Source organism: Aedes albopictus, chromosome 2 (assembly GCF_035046485.1).
Source record: "Aedes albopictus strain Foshan chromosome 2, AalbF5, whole genome shotgun sequence".
NCBI lineage: Eukaryota > Metazoa > Arthropoda > Insecta > Diptera > Culicidae > Aedes > Aedes albopictus.
Genome location: NC_085137.1, coordinates 69,714,293 through 69,732,839, shown reverse-complemented (window position 1 = coordinate 69,732,839; position 18,547 = coordinate 69,714,293). Strand labels below are relative to the sequence as shown.

General features: G+C 35.9%; 1 protein-coding gene across 3 annotated transcripts in view; it reads left to right on the top strand.

Moving 5' to 3' along the window:
* Positions 1-18,547, top strand: part of LOC109431003 (alpha-tocopherol transfer protein-like) — a 111,820-nt gene that overhangs the window by 68,396 nt on the left and 24,877 nt on the right. Inside the window, exon 1 of one of the 3 annotated variants that reach the window (XM_019707127.3) lies at positions 7,561-7,932. The exons of the other annotated variants lie outside the window; for them this stretch is intronic. Within the exon in view, the coding sequence (XP_019562672.3) occupies positions 7,921-7,932 (12 nt within the window). The 5' untranslated portion in view covers positions 7,561-7,920. Of the gene's footprint in view, positions 1-7,560; positions 7,933-18,547 lie in introns of those variants that run through there. 3 annotated transcript variants of the gene reach the window in all.

The window sequence follows — 18,547 nt, the reverse complement described above, 5'->3', positions numbered from 1 at the left end:
ATTAGGTTTATATTTTTCCAGAATATGTATCACTCAAACTGCTGCAGCATGGCAAACATTTTTTTGCAATTAAAAACGATAAACCGATGTTTTACAGAAATTTTGTGTTTATCTTTAGTTTTTGGGAATTGAAAAATTGATCTCTCGAAACACTTTGCCACATTTCTATGAAGTTCAATAATTTTAAACCAATTTATTTATGGTTATTATCTGCTAATATAATGTACTGAACAACTAACCAAGGCTGCTCAAATTTGAACTACGCGTTTTCTTTTTATAGCCTTGCAAAGTTGTCCTCTTTATAAAATGAACAGTCCTTATACAATCGAATATTTGTATCGTTATACATTATAAATGACCGTTTTACCTAAATAAAGGATTGATGGTCCCTTTTTTAAGGCTGTCTACATCACAAAATCACGCTGCTCATAATACCAATGGTAGCACAGAATCATCTAAATACGCATACAGGGGATACTCAAAATAACTAGGACAGGTAAAATTTTCACTTTTCAAAAAATGTTCAACTCGCTGTAACTTTTCGAAAAGGGCATCAAATATTCTCAATTTACTTAAGTTCATCAACTAGTTGTGTATCAGTGGTCAAAATTTGGAAAAGATCGGGCCATTCTACACGAAGTTATAAAGGTTCTAGAAAAAAGGTATAATTATTCGATAGCCAACTTTGAGCTGTTATATCTCAAGATTCAATGAACCGAATGCAATGAATTTTTGATCATTTATGACTTATATAATGAGCTATTAAAAACATTTGAATAAACTTAAAATTCTTTACAAGAAAGAAAATTATAACGATTAGATTATTTTTCCAATATAACATCAATTTATCCAAAACTTCATCCTCGTTTCAAAATTCGAGATAGTAATTATAGTTCATTTAAATTCCCTCTAATTGACTTGAATATATTTATGTTTCAAAGGAAAGCAACCAAATAGCCGGCATTAAATTGAAAAAGTAATGGGACGCATGTGAAAAATAGATACATTTTCTTAAAACAACATAGAATAAAAAAGATCGCTATAACTTTTTTCTTATTAATAATTTCAAATTAAGTCAACTGTTTTTCAAAGTTCATTATATTAGTCATAAATGATCAAAATTTCAATGAATTCGGTTCATTGAATCCGGAGATATAACAGCTCAAAGTTGGATATCGGATAATTATACCTTTTTCTAGAATCTTCATAACTTCGTGTAGAATGGCCCGATCTTTTCCAAATTTGAACCACTGATGCACAACTAGTTGATAAACTTACAGTAAATATTGAGAAAATGAGAATATTTGATGCCCTTTTCGAAAAGTTACAGCGAGTTGAACATTTTTTGAAAAGTGAAAATTTTACCTGTCCCAGTTATTTTGAGTATCCCCTGTATATTTATTGAAAAGCCGGGGCCCGTGGCGTAGTGGCTACACGTTTGCTTCATAAGCAGATGGCATGGGTTCGAACCCAGCCCCGGCACTTTCGTCAGTTGCTCTTTCCCCCTGACAGCAGCTGACACTGACCCTCTTCTGAGCCCATGGCTCAAATGAACCCAGATACTTGGACTTCGGCGAACGGCAACTCATAATGCACCCCCAATCGGACTGGAAAAAGGAGCAATCAACAACCACACATCAACATCCTCGTGCTCATCATTCTACCATGATAGGGTAGAAAGTGAAAGCAGCGCAACGGGAACCAGTTCGATATAGTACAATTAAAATAGAATACATTTAGGCGCTGTACAAAGTGTATGTACAGCTTCCAATTGGAATCGCTCATGCAGTGCCCTAGTGGACAATAGAGCTGTAAATTAGGTTAAGTGATCGAAGAATAAAAATATTTATTGAAATCATGTTTTATATAGTATACTACAGTAATGGTACAAAGTAGTTTTCTAAATAACGCTGGAATTATATATACAATTTTATTATGGTTAAAAATGTCCAAAGTAGCCCCCATCCGATTCTATATGAGATGTGTCCGATTGGTGTATGAACAATTTTTTTGTTTATTGATGGATTTAGTTCAAATTTTGCTTACATCCTACATACATACTCACGATTATCAAGTATAAAAATTGAGGAAATTCATTCGTTACTTTGGGAGTTATAATGTCATAAAGTTGAAAAACCATGAAAAAGTGTATGAAGAAGCCCAGCACGACGGTAACCTGTTTTTATGAAATTTGTATTATGTTGAAAGCTTACAGTAAAATTTTCAGTCGATTTGATAAACTAACAGTATACTGCCCAGTTAATAGCTGTATGATACTTACGGCCAGGAAGCCCACCAATTGTAGGTAAATCTGCATTGAAAACTGGGTCGAAGTTTAAATTTTCATAATTTTTGGTGCACGCGAACAAATTTAAAAACAAGTTAAAGTTTGTATGATAGCAATTTGTCACCTCTCGGCGCATTATGTACTGGGAGGAGCTGACAAAAGGTCTCATCAAAATATCTTTTTCATAAGCATTTTGGGTATCACAATAAAGTTCTTAAGTCTGAAAAAAAATATAGTGACGCAGAAAAAGGTGCTCTTCTGTATAAAATTTTAAAATCAATGAGTTTTTCTAAATTTAAACACCAAATATTTCTTCTCTTTGTTGTCCTACACCTGGGTTCCAGTCGGGATACACTATCACGAAGAAAAAATAGGCAAAAGGAATGTCAATGTCCTATATGTACCAGCACATTGGTTGCAATAACAGGTTCCATTCAATTCAGCTATAGTACACAACTAATTGAGCTGCCTTTCCCTATGTACGCCGAGACGTAAACCGGACTAGCGGAGCGGTGGGCGATGTTTTACGTGCTGCGCTGCGCAAAGTCCGTCAATCCCGAATGCGATCCTATCGCCGTTCAAAACGTGTCTCCGTAATCCAATGTATCTTCCCAAGGCTATTCTGGATGCTCGAGTAGTCCGTACTTTTGGGGTAGGTATAGATTCCCCAACACGTAAACATATGATGGATCGCACCGCTTAACTAGGTCATGTATAGCTTGTTACGCAGTGCAGCAACACCTCCCGAAAAACGGTGCAACACATATGACCGAAATATGCGTCGCGCGCCCGCGATATGTAGCTGTTGATACAGAGGCCCCGCAATTGTATGAAGGAGACGATGTTTATGCGCCATGCCACCATGCATGTTCGATTGCTTGTTGAGCTAGAGCGTATGATCAACAGAATCCGCGGGATGGTGTGGGGCGGCAATGTGACTGTGCTGCAATGATGACGCCTGCAGCAGTGGTACTAGAAGAGTTGTACATATGTATGTACGATAGACTGGTCCATTTGTGCGTTAATTGGTGATTGACGATACTATCCAGTAAACAAAGAAGATGTTTATATGTTTGAGTGTCGGGCATTTCCAATATTTTTGTGGCATTGCAATATGCATCGTACAATGATCTATTTACTGTACAATATTTACATATTGACTTGACACTACGACATTTTGGTTTTTTTTTCAAAAGAAGAAATGTTAACAGTTCGTTATTGGAAAATGAACGATTTAGCTAAAAAAAGATTGTGTCAAAATTTGAAGTCCGTATCTTATCTAAGTGGTTACTCAAGGGGCCTGAAGTTCTCAAAAATTGTATGGAGCACACTGAATTAAATTTCAGTCATTTTGCAACAATAATGATAATGCACAATGGTCCGTGGGTCGTATTTCTAAGAGATTTTAGTTCCTGGTCTAATTTTCTAGGAAGAAACGGTTTTCTTCCAATATGTATTGATTGGTTGATTTTTTCGGAACACTTTGTTCAGAACACTTTTTATACTTTTAATATCACACATTTTTGTCGAAGACGACAAATTCGTATCTCTTATATTTTCATTCTTAGAGCCTTTTTTGTATGAAAAATTCTATATTCTTTAATTTAATTTAAACGCTTTAAACGAAAAACACCTTTTTTCGTTTTTCTCCATTGAAAGATGAAAATACGATCTTTCGAACAAGACCTTAAGATTTGAAATCGATTTGCGTCATTCTGAGATATTGAGTATATATTGAGTATCAAAAATAAACCATTTTTAGAAGAAAACCATGAATAACTTTTAAAATTGTGGATATAGAACTTTGCTGTCTTTGGAAAAAAAATTTTCTTCAAAAATTGATATCTCTGAAATCATAAGAGAAAGTGATACGGTTTCTTCGGCAAAGTTAGTCAGAATTGAGTGATTTTCAACTTTGTAGAACATTCTGTTGCTCTGTATGGTAACAATGAAAAGTTGACATTTTTACCTTGAGAACCATTTGGACCACCCTAATTTCACGTCATTGAAAAAAAATGTTCAAAAAATAAAAAGAAACTTTCCCGAAGACTGCATATAGCTAAAACTAATAATTTAGGCGTTATTATTTTTTCCATTTGAATACGGCCCACGGACCATTGTGCAATGTCGTAACCTGATTTTGTTGCGACAATCCACCCAATGCGACATAGGTTTGTCCTAACTTGAACAGAATAGGAGAAAGATTGTACATCGTGAGTTAAGAGATTTCTAAGCCTTGCATCGCGATTTTCGAGGGGTAACTGCGAGTCGGTAAACCACTGCAACGCTGTTGAAAATCTACCATCAAAAGGTTCGGTTGTGGGTTAGTAATAATCGATTATTCACGAGTTGAAAAGTACGCAACAAATTTAGCTTCTGTTTTGTCACCAACAAAAAAAAATCGAGATCATGTCATTATCTGTTATGTAAAGTTGGGATAAATAGTAATTGCCGCGCTTTCTTTGTTGCTTTTTTGTGTCTCTTTTGATAGACAAATTCTCTTCTCTGATGGTGCAGCACCATTGGTACTCAAAAAACATGATATTTTTCGTCGAAAAATACTCGATTACAATATAACCGATTATTTTAGAACCCTGTAGGGCCAACAATGTGTTCAGAATTGCGACATTTCTACTTGTTTCAGAGTTATTGTCAAAATAACTATCGTATAATTTGCACATATGTAATTTTTAGTTACTAGTAGAGATATCGAAAAAAAAAACATTTATTTTGAACCCCATACAACTGAGATCTCCAGTTAGCCTATTGGTTAAGGCTATGGGTTGACAATCTGGAGACGGCGGGTTCGATTCACGTTCCAGTCGGGAATATTTTCTCGACTCCCTGGGCATAGTGTATCGTTGTACTTGCCTCATAATATACAAATTCATGCAATGGCAGGCAAAGAGAGCTCTTTTATTAATAACTGTGGAAGTGCTCAAAGAACACTAAGTTGAAGCGAGGCATGCCAAGTCCCAGTGGGGACGTAGAGCCATAAAGATGTAGAAGAAGAACAATTTATGTGAACTTAAGTCTCCTTGACGGACCACTTAGACTTAAGATACGGACTTCAAATTATGATGCTAAAACGATCATTATCCAAAAACGAACGTTTAACATTTCCAATTTATTTTTCATAGCGTTTATTTTTTTTTCAACGATGTCACTAGAATAAATAACGCATATCGTTATTTAGGAATTGTGTATGTGGCCATTTTTTCGCTTCTCAAAACAATCTATAACATGCTCTTATAAAACTTCCGCTATCTTAATCTGCAAAAAAAAAAATGAATCTTATTTTAAGCTAACCAAAATAATTGAACGACAATTCTCTTTAAAAAATAGAACTCATTTCATTTAAAAAAAATTATCCTACATCTAAAAAAATATATAATGAAAACATTTATGTGGAATTTTCTACACCATTGTCTCCAGGGACACCGTCAGAAATTCATCTTCATTTTTACAGAATGGAAAATATTGCAGGAATTCCTTGAATGTATTCCTATCCCTGTATTTGTTCAGGAGTTTCTCAGGGAATTTCTTCCAGGATTGCTTCAAAAATTCTTACTTGCATTCCTTTATGTGTTTCTTCACAAATTTCTGAGGAATGCTTAGCGATTCTTCTAGGAATTCCTAGAGATTCTTTAAAAAATGCAGTTCCAGCAATAGTTTTTACACAGATTATTACTGTAGATAGGAAGTTTCCTGAAGGATTTTTAGAAACTATTCCTGGAGGAATCCGTGGACGTATCTCTGATGAAATCCCTGTAAAAATACCTGGAGAAACACACACACAAACTTCTGTAAAGATCCGTGGAAGAGTAGCTCGTGAAATTTCTAAAGGAGTTCCTGTAGAAATTCCTAGCACATACTTCTGGAGGAATTTCTAAGGTTATCCTTGGAAAAAATCCTGCAAAAAATTCTGGGGAAATACATAGAGGAATACCCGGAGTAACTTCTAAAAGAAGGTTTGCTACTACACTAGTATTACTGAAAGGATTGTTCTTATGAATCTCTGAAGAAAAATCTAGATACATTCGTGCGAATCGTATGCCAGCATGGCATTCGCCGACGAAGGACTCCTCAAGAGGTCCTATGTCTTAGCCTGCTAAACAGGACACACGACAGTATCCTGTATGTCGAATTGAAAAGAACGTACCTCTAGAGCTGACCTACTGATACCAGCTTAGTGTTTTTTTTATGAGCACTTCCACAGTTTTTAGCTGAGAGCTTCTTCTGCCAATGACCATTTTGCATGTATATACCACATATATCGTATGGAAGGCTGAAGATACTCTATGCTCAAGGAAGTCAAGGACGTTTCCTTTACGAAAAGATCGTGCACTGACCGAGAATCGAACCCGCCACCCTTAGCGTGGTCATGCTGAATACCCGTGCGCTTACCCCATCGGCTATATGGCCCCTCTGGATTGCTTGATGTAGATGCTCACTTTTTCGTTTAAGCAATTCGACAGGGGTCTCGTCCTGCCTTCTTATCCTCATCCAGTGTTGCTGGCTCGCCTGATTAACTGTCAGCAACTAAGTTAATCCTTCTCCTGGGTGTACCTTCATTATTACCATTTGACAAATCGTGGAGCCCTTCCGCATGGCTGCCACCATTGTTTTGTCTGTTAGAACATATCTTTCCCGGTCCCGGCGCAGTCTTGTGCAGCATACCATCGCGAACTGCATAAAACCTCCGCATGTCGTTTCTATCCATACTTTCCTGCGCTTCAGCAATCACCCTTCGTGCTGCCGTTTCTGGCTGCGGTTGATTCGTTTCTTTTCTGTTCTTGCCATCCTCCGCTTCCATCTTCCGCTCTCCGTTGAGCCTGTTTGAGCTACAAGCTTCCAACTTCTGGACAACATTCAGCTCGTTCGTCACTCGTTGGCAATCCTCGTCCAACCAATCATTTTGCGTTGACGTCGCTGAGCGGTACTATCACATCTTGAGCTGTTGTTACCACTGTTTGAAGGATAAACCCCCATAAACTGTTGATATCGCCAGATCCAGAAAATCCAGAAGATCCGTCGGATTTTCTTATCGTTTCATCTAGTTTCAGACGTTACTGTGCATTGGCTTATATTCATGTCGTCAATTATTATGTATGCATGAACATCATAACCATCCAATACAAATCGGTTCCAATCATGTTCTGCACCAGTCTGCCCCATCGCCCATTGGATCGTACGTACATACATATTTTGGGGTTGATCGACGACGGTCCAATCCGGTGAACCTGAGCGGTGGTGATGGTGCCGGTGACGGCAAGCGCAATGGCAATGCGCTTCTTTTGCACATACTGCCGGACAATTATTATTATTGGTCTCGACCGTGCCACAGAGAGAGACAGAGACCCCAACCACCAAGTGATCTTGGGGTACCTCCGCGCCACCGCCGCCAGTCATTGATTGCACTTGAAACGGTGAGCACAGACAACGCCAACCAGCCAGCGATCGATCGGTCGGACGGGACGGTCGACGTCAACGAGTTGTAAATTTCGCAGTATTTCGAATAATCGGCGACGGCGAGGACGCGAGAACCGTTTTGTGCGACAATCGGAAAGTGAAGGCGTGCGCGAGCACGTGTGTTGATATTTTTTTTTCCAGAGAAATTCCCGTTCAGTGCGATGTTTAAAATGGTAAATATCATGTGGATAATGAGAAAGTTGTACCCTTGTGGAAACGATCTGAACATGCGATGCAAATACGTGATGGAAGAAATATTTTGTGGTAAACAAATTATGTGTGTTATTAACGAGCAGATAAATCTACCAGCGTCAACAATTAGTGCGAGAGATGGAGCTCCGTAGGATTCATTCATGAGTGCCATGGACCATCATTAACCAGCAGTGTGCGATATATATATTTTTTGAAAATATGGCGACAACTTTCAAAATCACTGTAACATCAAAACCCTTCCTTGTCATTTGCCGGAATGAGAGAATCGATACAACGCATCAATATGTCTATCAGCGACAATAGCAGATTTGCCCTTCTTCAATTTACAGTCTGTTCTTTCCAACGAAGTAACGTTACAGAATTGATTCGCGCCCAATTTATTAATTCTATCTGGTGTTTGCCCTTCTTTAAAAATGGATTGTTCTTTCGACCAGAAAGAACAACACATTTTTAAGAGAACAAAAAATATTAGATAAAGCTGATAGTTTGGCCTGCTATCAAATACGCAACGTTGTAACTACAGGGTTGTTACGAGAAGCGTGGAAAAAAATCCGCGCCAAATCCGCGCGAGAAAAATTTGAATCCGCGCCAAATCCGCGCGAACGTGAAATTGAATTCGCGCCAAATCCGCGAGAGTGCGAAAGTTAAGTTTCATTACGTATATATTAAACATAGAATTTGAACATTCTACAATACTGTATGAAGAAAAGGCAGTTTCAACTTGAATGGACTATTTGAGTGCTGGGTGGGAGCTGAACTGTTGAGTCGTAAATTAACGCAGCTCATCCTAAATGTTCTAAGGTTTCTGCAATTTGAAGACGTTTTGCCACAACTTCATTTCTTGTTTTTTTCTGTAATATTCCTTCAAGATTTTTAGTAAAATCGCTGTAGCAATCTACAGAGCATTCTTAGAGAATTCCGTCAGAACCCGTCGTTCAGGAAAATATACCACAAGATTTGTGAAAAAAATGGTGTGAATTTCTAGCAAAGAAAACATTGGAAAAACTTTTACAAAAAAAAATCATGGAGGTATCTCTAAAAAAATCCTTGAAAAAACCTGAATGAAATGGAAAGAATTTTTGAAGTTTTTGTATGCAGAACCTGATGCAAATTTTTCGATGAATTCTTAAAATAATGAGTTTGAGTTTGAGTAGGATATTGTGAGGGTAATTCTCAGAAGATTGTTTTAGTAATGTCTGAAGAATCCCAATAAGACATTCTAGGAAAAAACTTAAACTTTAGATAAGTATTCTCCAGGGAGAATACTTTAGAGCCTGTCCATGCACTATGTAGACTCTTGAGGGGCGGAGGGTGGTCGGGTTAAAATCTAAGCTTCATACTAATTTCGAAAATTTTGTATGGACAAAGTATATGGGCTTTATTCTAAAATGGCCAAAATTGAGTCTACGTAGTTTATGGACAGCGTTTTAAGAAAATACTGAAGAAATGCCAAGAGGAACACATGGGGAGATATCTATTCAAAGAGAAAATGCCTTCCTCTGCAGTTATACTATTAAAAAATCCCTACAGCAACCATTGGAGGAAAATCTGGGAAAATTCCTGAAAGACAATGTTGCATTTTTTTGGAAAATTTTCTTGGTGGTTTAAAATTTCTTCAGATTTTTTTTTTATATATTTCCAGACATTTCTCCAGTTATTTATCCATGAATTCCTTCAAAAATTCACCAAGGTTATTCTTCAAAGTTTTCACCATTAATTCTCGCAGGGATTTATGTGTATTTTTTCTGTGTAAATTTCTTTCATGGTGCCTCGAAAGTGTTTCTAAAATGATATAAGGATTTCTACTAGAAATGGCTCTAGAAATATGCGATGGATCATTCTGAAAATTTCAACGTTAAATCTATTCTAGTGACTTCTGATGGATGGATTACTCCAGACATGGATTCCTAATATTTGTAATGAATTTCCTAATATCAAATTTTATTTTTTATTTAAGAAACTTGTATTAAAAACATCAATCGTTACCATATCTATGAGCGTAGCTACAGCGCATTTGTCCCCTTAGTTCGAATGCCATGCGCGCTTGTTATACCTACATAAAAGCACGACTTTGGAACTTAAAATTATTATACTTTAGCAGAAACTCTTTCGAGAATTTTATTTTCTTTCAATATTTTTACAGGATTTTTTAAAAGAAATTTGCCAGGCACGACAATTCACGAGAACTTTCAAGATGAAAGCATTCACCCAAAAAAGAAATCAAGATAAAAGTTCATTCAAAAGATCTTAAGAACAATATCAGAAAAGATCCTTAGAGGAATTCCGGAGATACACCCTGAAGAAGATCCTTGATGATTTCCTTGATTTTGTTAAAGAATTTTTAAGAAATATTCGGGGTAGAGCTCGAAGTTTAGTTCATTCCTGTAAATCCAATAGATATATATTATATATTATTGTCATATGATCATTTATAAAGGAGAGAAAGTGCTAGCGTATTTTACTTAAATATGTTGTAAAAACTCCGTATATAAAATGAAGTTTATTGCTACGACAATAAACTACATAGACGTAATGTAGCTAAGCTGGTTCAGTTCAAAACTTTCTAGATCAATTTCGTATTAAATTATTACTGGAACATATTGCCTCTAGGCTCTAGGATTCATATCAACGGGAATAAAAGTTATTTCAAGCACTATCATGGCTTAACTCTTAGTATTTTCATATGCAAGATTCACAGAACAAAGTTCGTCGAGGGAATTCTTCAAACGCTGGTTGGTAGATAGAAAGAAGACAATCTCACACGATAAAAACTATGATGTAAATCAGACTAAAATCATGTTCAAAATTCAACAAAATTTGCATGACGGAACAGCAAAACCAATTCCGCGCCAAAACCGCGCGAGGGCCGAAATCTAGGGGCAAATCCGCGCCAAAACCGCGAAAATCGCGAAATCCGCGAATCTCGCAAAATCCGCGCTGATGTAACAACCCTGTAACTAGAAAGAAGAGCCTATCAAATAAAGCAGGGCAAATCTCCTATATAGAAAGCAGTAAGTGCCAATAAAACCCATGGTTACCAACCATGTGTTGCATTCAATATTGGAGATTTACCCTTCTTTATTTATTTAATAGGCTGTTCTTTCTAGTTACAACACTGCGTATTTGATTGGCGGTCAAACTATTAACTCTATCTGATATTTTTCCTTCTCTTACAAATGTGTTGCTTTTTTCAAGTTAGACTGTTACAGAGTTGTTTAATTGCCAAACTTTCAATTGCACCTTTAGAGATTTTCCCTTGTTCTAGTAGTGGGCTGTTCTTTCGAGGCCTGTTTTTCGATCGCTTTCGTTTCAATCTAGCCTAATGACAATTTGGCTTAGTAATAATGTGGCCAAATGTATTTTCGGCCTAATAAGCCACACCCAGTCGTTAGGCAAAAACAAGTAGTTGGCCTCTTGTTATTTACAGTTTTAAAGGTTCAGTATCAAAAAGACAAAGAACATATGAGAGAAACAATAAGAGGGTATAAGAGGGTGAGTGCTACAGATAAATTTCATACAGTATACTCTCCTTTGATAAAGCCTGTATCCACAATAATCGGGACACAGAAATACAGCTGTAACTCTGCAATATACAGATTAAAATCGCTCATATTTGGCCTAATAACATCTTAAGATGTGTTCATTACACTTGCAAAATTTCATGTAAATCGGTGCAGTGCTTTTTGTTTGTAGCAATGAAAGAGTAGAATGTGCGCCATTGAATTTTGTACAGCCCCTACTTTTGCTTGTCAGCGCTGTAACTTTTGAATTTGGTAAAGAAAATAGCTGAAATTTTTAACACAAACCTCTCAATCTACAATTGTTGCATGGGTAATAAAATTGATGAACTATCAACAATTTTATAATCGAAACATGTATTGGGATTGAACTTGATTTTAACCCCTCAGACAGCAATTAGTCAGCACCCTTTTTTGTTTTGATTGTACGATTGAAAGTACTATACCAATAATCATCAAATTTTGCAGGCATAATATACACATAATTGATTACCTTCTGTGAACATTTCATGAAAATTGACAAAAAAATTCAAAAGTTATGTATAGGCAAAGATCGCACATGAATAACACGAAAAATTTTCACTAACACTCCCCCTATCAACACCAGTAGCTTCCAAACCAAATGACCAAAGTTGATGAAATTTTGCAAGAAAGTGTCTCTATAAGTATCATAACTGCCAACAAAATTTCATAATTATCATCACAGAACTTTGAACTGCAGCGTAAAAGAACGATTTATTATGCGAATGAAAATTGGTCATGATTGTACATAATGCTTAAGGACAGACTTGTTAGAATCCCAAAATGGCCGCCCCAATGGCCGACTTTGACACCTACTCACGATTTCGAGGGCACAAATCTCTTCAACAAAACCAGCGTACCTGAGCTTCTTATTTTAAGCTTATTACAAGTGAGCAAGCACAGAATAATAAAATGCACTGTTGTTTGAAACTTGCTTCGAGAGATTTGTGCGTTTTAAGTTCTGATGTACTGTTGAAGCGGGATTTCATGACGTTTGTCCTTAAAACCACGTCTATTTGTTTTTCATCCACAGTTAAAAGTAATGAATCGATTTTTATGAAATTTGGCACAAATAATTAACATGCACCAGAGAGTTCTCAGTCAAATATTTGGCCAATTTTACCGATTCATTACAGAGCTACAGCCGTACTTCTGTGTCCCGATTATTGCGGATACAGGCTTTATAGTCATTCATTGTCATCCCCATTTTTTAAATATAACCACAGAGAAACAGACGTAACTTTTAGAACAAATTTCATTGAAAAACATCGTCAACAAAACATAACCACCCAATGCTAAGCGTACTGTGCTTGGCCGGGCAATCACTAGGTGGCAGTAGTGACCAAACGTCAAACAGGAGCAAAAACGATTCCAGCGCAGCCAGTGGTCAATCGACCTACTACCGAAAATTTGAATCAACCGTTAAAAAGGAGATCGATGGGAAGCGAGTGGAGTGTGACGTCTGTTTCTCTGTGATATAACATTTCGTCTCTCATTTATTTTTTCATATCAACGTTTTATTTTTGTTTTTTTTTGTTCGCGTCTGATATATGTGTAGGGTAGGTAATCAAAAGTTGAACCAAATTGCGGCTTTCCGAAGTAGCGCAAATTTTAGGTGATTTTTTTTTCCCACATGGAAATAATTTACTACGGCAAAATCTTATGTACATGAAAGCCACGGGTATAAGTTGTTAAGTGGTAAAAAGTTTGTATTTGCACCGAATTTCATTGGAAAATTCGATTATTCGTCAACAATGATTTTAATCTTAATTTGAACCATCGTAATCATAATTTGAACCAATTTTAATCTTAATTTGAACTACTGGCGGCAGCAGCTCGGGCATCTCCCACAACAGCCAATTTCGTGCTGAACAATAGAAAAACACATGGATCTGCTAATTCCCATAACTATTTTTCATTAGGTAGTGGAATTTCAACTAAGAATGTTCTAAACTCTTCTGGAACTTGGAAACTAAATTTGGAATTTTTTATCCCCCAAGAGAAAACAAAAAAAACCACTAGCGCAATCTGCTGGCAGACACTGGAAGCACGCCCCCGTTTACTAGTTCAAATTTAGATTACAAATGGTTCAACTTAAGATAACATTCTCCAACTAAGAATCACTTAAATTTGATAATTTTATGACAAATAATGCGGAATATTATTCGGTTGGTCGATTCTACGATAAATAAGCTTTCATTTGACGCGTTCACATATTGCGTGTGATACAATGCATGAGCTGTACGAGTGCACCGAAAATGTGCTTTCTCTGGGGGGAAATGGGTGAAATCACAGTGATTTTTCAATTGTCTGTTTTCCATGACAAAAACGCTTTTTTCAATGCTTTTAAAGTCCATGCTATCAGCTTATATTACGGAAAGCTGTTTAACATCTTTTTCGGGACAATATTTGCCTAAAAAGTACGTCGTTTTAATGAATTTCGAAATGGTTCAAATTAAGATTACAATTTGACTAGTTCAAAGTTTGATTTCTTACCCTAGGTTTCAGAGGCGTTGTTGAAAGATGAGCCGACTTTTTCATTTCTTGAGCTAATATTGACTAATCTTCAACCCACCTATAGAGCTCGTAAATAGTAAAAAACTTTAGACCAAGAGTATACTGGTTACAAACTATGCGCAAAATGCATCCGCTACCATTTTATTTGTTATTATTCCTTTCTTTTGTTTTCTTTCGAATGTTATCTTTTGGAATTACAGCTGCCAGAATTGTCATTGAAAATTTTCCTTTATTGAACAATGGCTGTTCATTCAAGATGTAGTGATAAAACTGCTGGCATCATAACTGCTAATATTTTTAAATGTTTTGTAAGATTTGGAAATAACGAAAGCCCTGTTTAAATTCTTCAACGAATACCAACCAAAATAAGTCAATTATTGTGCATTTCATAAAAAGGTAGACATTTAATGAGTCTGGGAATAGCCGATAACAGTTTTCCGGGAAATGTTCCATTCCGGAAAATGGGTTTCCGGGAAATGGGTCACTCCGGGAAATGTTTTCCGGAAAATGTCTTTCCGGAAAATGATTTTCCGGGAAATGTCATAGAATCGAATTTTCGATATCAAACATTTCAATAGATCGTGTTGTTTCCCTTTTCTTTTAGTATCTCGATTGATTTTTTTCGGATTTCAATTCACTTTTTGCAGAACGATAGCTAAGACGGTTTCCATATTTTTGACTTCGTTGAATAATAGTAACGTTTTCCACCTAAACAGTGTTCTTTTGTTCTGAAAATACTCATATGTGAGCATTTAAATTTAAAATTTTTAGTATTCATTTTAATATTTTATTAGACATTTATTTACATGAACAAGTAAACATCTACAGGGGATAGTCAAAACATTTAGGACAGGTAAATTTTTCACTTTTCAAAAAATATTCAACTAGCTGTAATTTTTCAAAAAGGGCGTCAAATATGTATTCTCAAATTTTTACTATAAGTTCATCAACTAGTTGTGCATCAGTGCTCCAAATTTGGGAAAGATTCTACACAAAGTTAGAAAGATTCTAGAAAAATGTATAATTATCCGATCGCCAACTTTGTGCTGTTATATCTCCGGATTCAACATAATGAATGCAATCATTTATGACTAATATAATGGACTTTGAAAAACGTTTGACCTAATTTGAAATTATTAATAGGAAAAAAAAATTCAAGGAGATTTGCACTCTATTCGACAGAAAACACGTTGCTCTGCGTAATGCGTACTGAAACTGTCCATTTTTATAGCAAAATCATTATTTGTCCACTAAATTGTTTAGCCACTTCCTAAAGTGGCCCAAAATACCTCCATTACCCTATTGCGCGTGGAAGGCAAACTTCAAATTACAAAGCACCATGGCCAACAGTGTTCGTCGCGATCCTGCCGGTAGGTGGCAGTTTGTTGAAAAAAAAAACTTTTAATGGATTTCCTCTAAGATTTTCGTCCGTTTGTCTGTGGTAGAACAAGGAATTCTATCATCATATCGCTTTCAACATTTATATTAAGACTGATTGTATGAAAATACAATTATTATTATTTTTTAATGAACTCAACATATCGTCGTGACAATGCACAATGGTCCACGAACCAGATTTACGAGGAAAGATGCATGCAGTGCCTTCAAATGATTTTTTAGACAAATATGGACTTCTACAAAGTTGTTTATAATAATAAGGCCCTCTTTCCAATGTACATGAAAATTAGGGTGGTCCATATTTTCAAATAAATTGGAAACCAATCATTTTTATTTGCAAGAATAACTATTAGAGTGGGTCATCGTTTATATGGAAAAATGAAAAATTCAATGGTATCCCATCAGATCAAAGCTTTTTTGATCTCATTTCAGGACCCAAATAAGTGTGCAAAATTTGGGCACGATCGGTTATGCCTACGTTTTGCGCATCGCGTGTGAAGTTTGTATGGGGTTTTACATGGGAAAATACACTTTTTTGCATTTCTCTCATAACAAGCTCGAATTTTTCTAAAACCATGTAACCGATAAAGTGAAAACATAGCCTAGGGTGTCCTGAAAAACTTTGTCGAAGACCGCAAAGTGATCTGATGTTTATGCAAAAAGTTATAGCGTTGGCATTGCTTGGCGAAGCAGCATGATTTTGTTGCGATTGTTATTCCTTTACATGTTAAAACATAAACACATGCATGCGGTTCGTTGGTTATAACTATTTTTACAAGCATCGGATCGCTTTGCGGTCTTCAACAAAGTTTTTCAGAACATCCTAGGCTATCATTTCACAGCTTCGGTTAAAAAGTTTCAGACAAACTTTTTGAACTTATGGCTAAAATGCAAAAAAGTATGTTTTCCCATACAAAATCTCATACAAATTTCAATTGCAATGCGCAAAGTGTAGACGCAACCGATCGTGCACAAATTTTGCACAGATACTCAGGACCCGAAACGGAACCAAAAAGCTTTAATCTGAGAAAACGGTTCGGATGACCCACACTAATAACTATATACACTCTTCGGAAAAGTTGTAGATCTATCAATTTTAAGCAAGTTTGCTGAATACAGTTTTTATGTAGCTTTAAAATTGGCGGACCTAGAAAGATATTTCTGAATTAGCTTAGGGTGATTCAAGAAAAACCGGTTTTCTGGCTTGAACTTTTTCAGTTTCAATTTCTCATCGAAGTTGCCCAAGAAACACAGCTTTTGAAAACCTTTTTCATTTGAATTTTCTCATCAAAGTCGTCAAAGAACCACTTTTAGAGTTATTCTTGCAAATAAAAAAGTTTGGTTTCCAATTTTTTGAAAATATGGACCACCCTAATTTTCATGTACATTGGAAAGAGGGCCTTATTATGAGGAACAACTTTGTAGAAGACCATATTTGTCTAAAAAATCATTTGAAGGCGCTGAATGCATCTTTCCTTGTAAATCTGGTTCGTGGACCACTGTGCAATGGGTCAGAGGGGCGAGATTGGTTCAAAACATTATCTGAAATATCTATTGCGAATATCGAATCAAAAGTTTATTGGTGTCATTCTCGTTGATGCCTGTCATTACCTGTCAAAAAAAAAATAAGCTTCTGGGGCAATTTTAATTTTTGATAAATCATCGAACAAAAGCTTGAAAATGAGGCCTTTTCTAAATGCCACTTTTAAGGCTCTATAAAACATCCCATTTTTAGGTGGATTGATACTTTCTAGAATCTCAAACTCATATTTATCATATAATTTAGTATTGATAAGTAGTATTAACCTTGACCAGAACTTTATTAACTTGCTTTGTGGTCAGTGCGAAACAAATTTGGTTCCCTTGACCCATTCTCACCCCCTCGAAGGGGTGATAATGGATCAATTTTCATACATTTGTAGTTTTTAGGAAAATTGACGATCTCCAATTTTTTTATCATTTATGCATGCATTACCAAAGATCACATTCCAGTGATCAAAGGACTTTTTTATGTAAAGAATCAAATATAAATTGAATAATAAATGTTGATATATGCATTTTTTACCCATTCTCACCCCCAACGACGGTATATATGAAAACATTGATGAATTATTAGTGAAATTCTGAAAAAAAATACACAGCTTTAATGAGATTTGAACTTACGACCCTTATTCGCTGGTCAAGTGCTTTTCCAACTAAGCTACCAAGACAATTAATGGCACGGCATTCTAGTTGTCATAAGGTAACTCAAATCTCTACGATTATGCTTCATCCTTCCCTTAACTGTCCTCTAGGGGTAAAAAATTCAACCGTTACTCTATCTGGCACCGTTTGGGACTAGAACTTTCTATGAATATTAGTGCGAATGTGATACAGTCATATCAGTTTCCTAAATATTTTTAAAAAAGGTTTTGACAACATTTCTAAAATTATTTTTATTTTATCCTATTTGATGTGCATAATTTAGATTTTTCAGATATTTTTATTTCAATTTTAAATATTTCTGAGTTCTGCAATTCTTTAATTTACAGAAATTTTGAAAAGTTGAAATTTTAAAGGGTTGACTTGATGTCTAGTGTGCAACATTTTATAAGTTTTGATTTTAGAAAATTGTGCATTTTTAATGAAGAAAACTTGACACTTTCACTGTGCTTGACATCTCTTCACAAATCGATAAGAAGCTTCTAAATTGCTAATGGATAGGGATAATTCAGTATTGTGAGTTCACAGGAAATGTACACCATTTTTTGATGTTATAATTACTATTTTGGTATCGGAAGACGTTTTCTCTATGAATTTTGTCCGCAAATGTTTCAAAAGATGCGTGCCTGCCATAATACAAAAAGGGTCATTGGCAAAGGAAGCTCTTAGTTAATAACTGTGGAAGTGCTCATAGAACTCTAAAAGATGAAGAAGAAGAATATTACTATTCAAAAGTCCAAAAGATTTTAATGGACTAATGCATGCCGCGGTTCAAATCAAAGTACAAAAGTTCATGCAGACAGACATGCCCATGATCGTAACGTGCCATTGAAAGGTGAATGCCAACCGATCGCACTAACGAATCACCATCGACATATTTTCACGGCTTCACAAAAGAAGCTTGGCACATAATAACCGT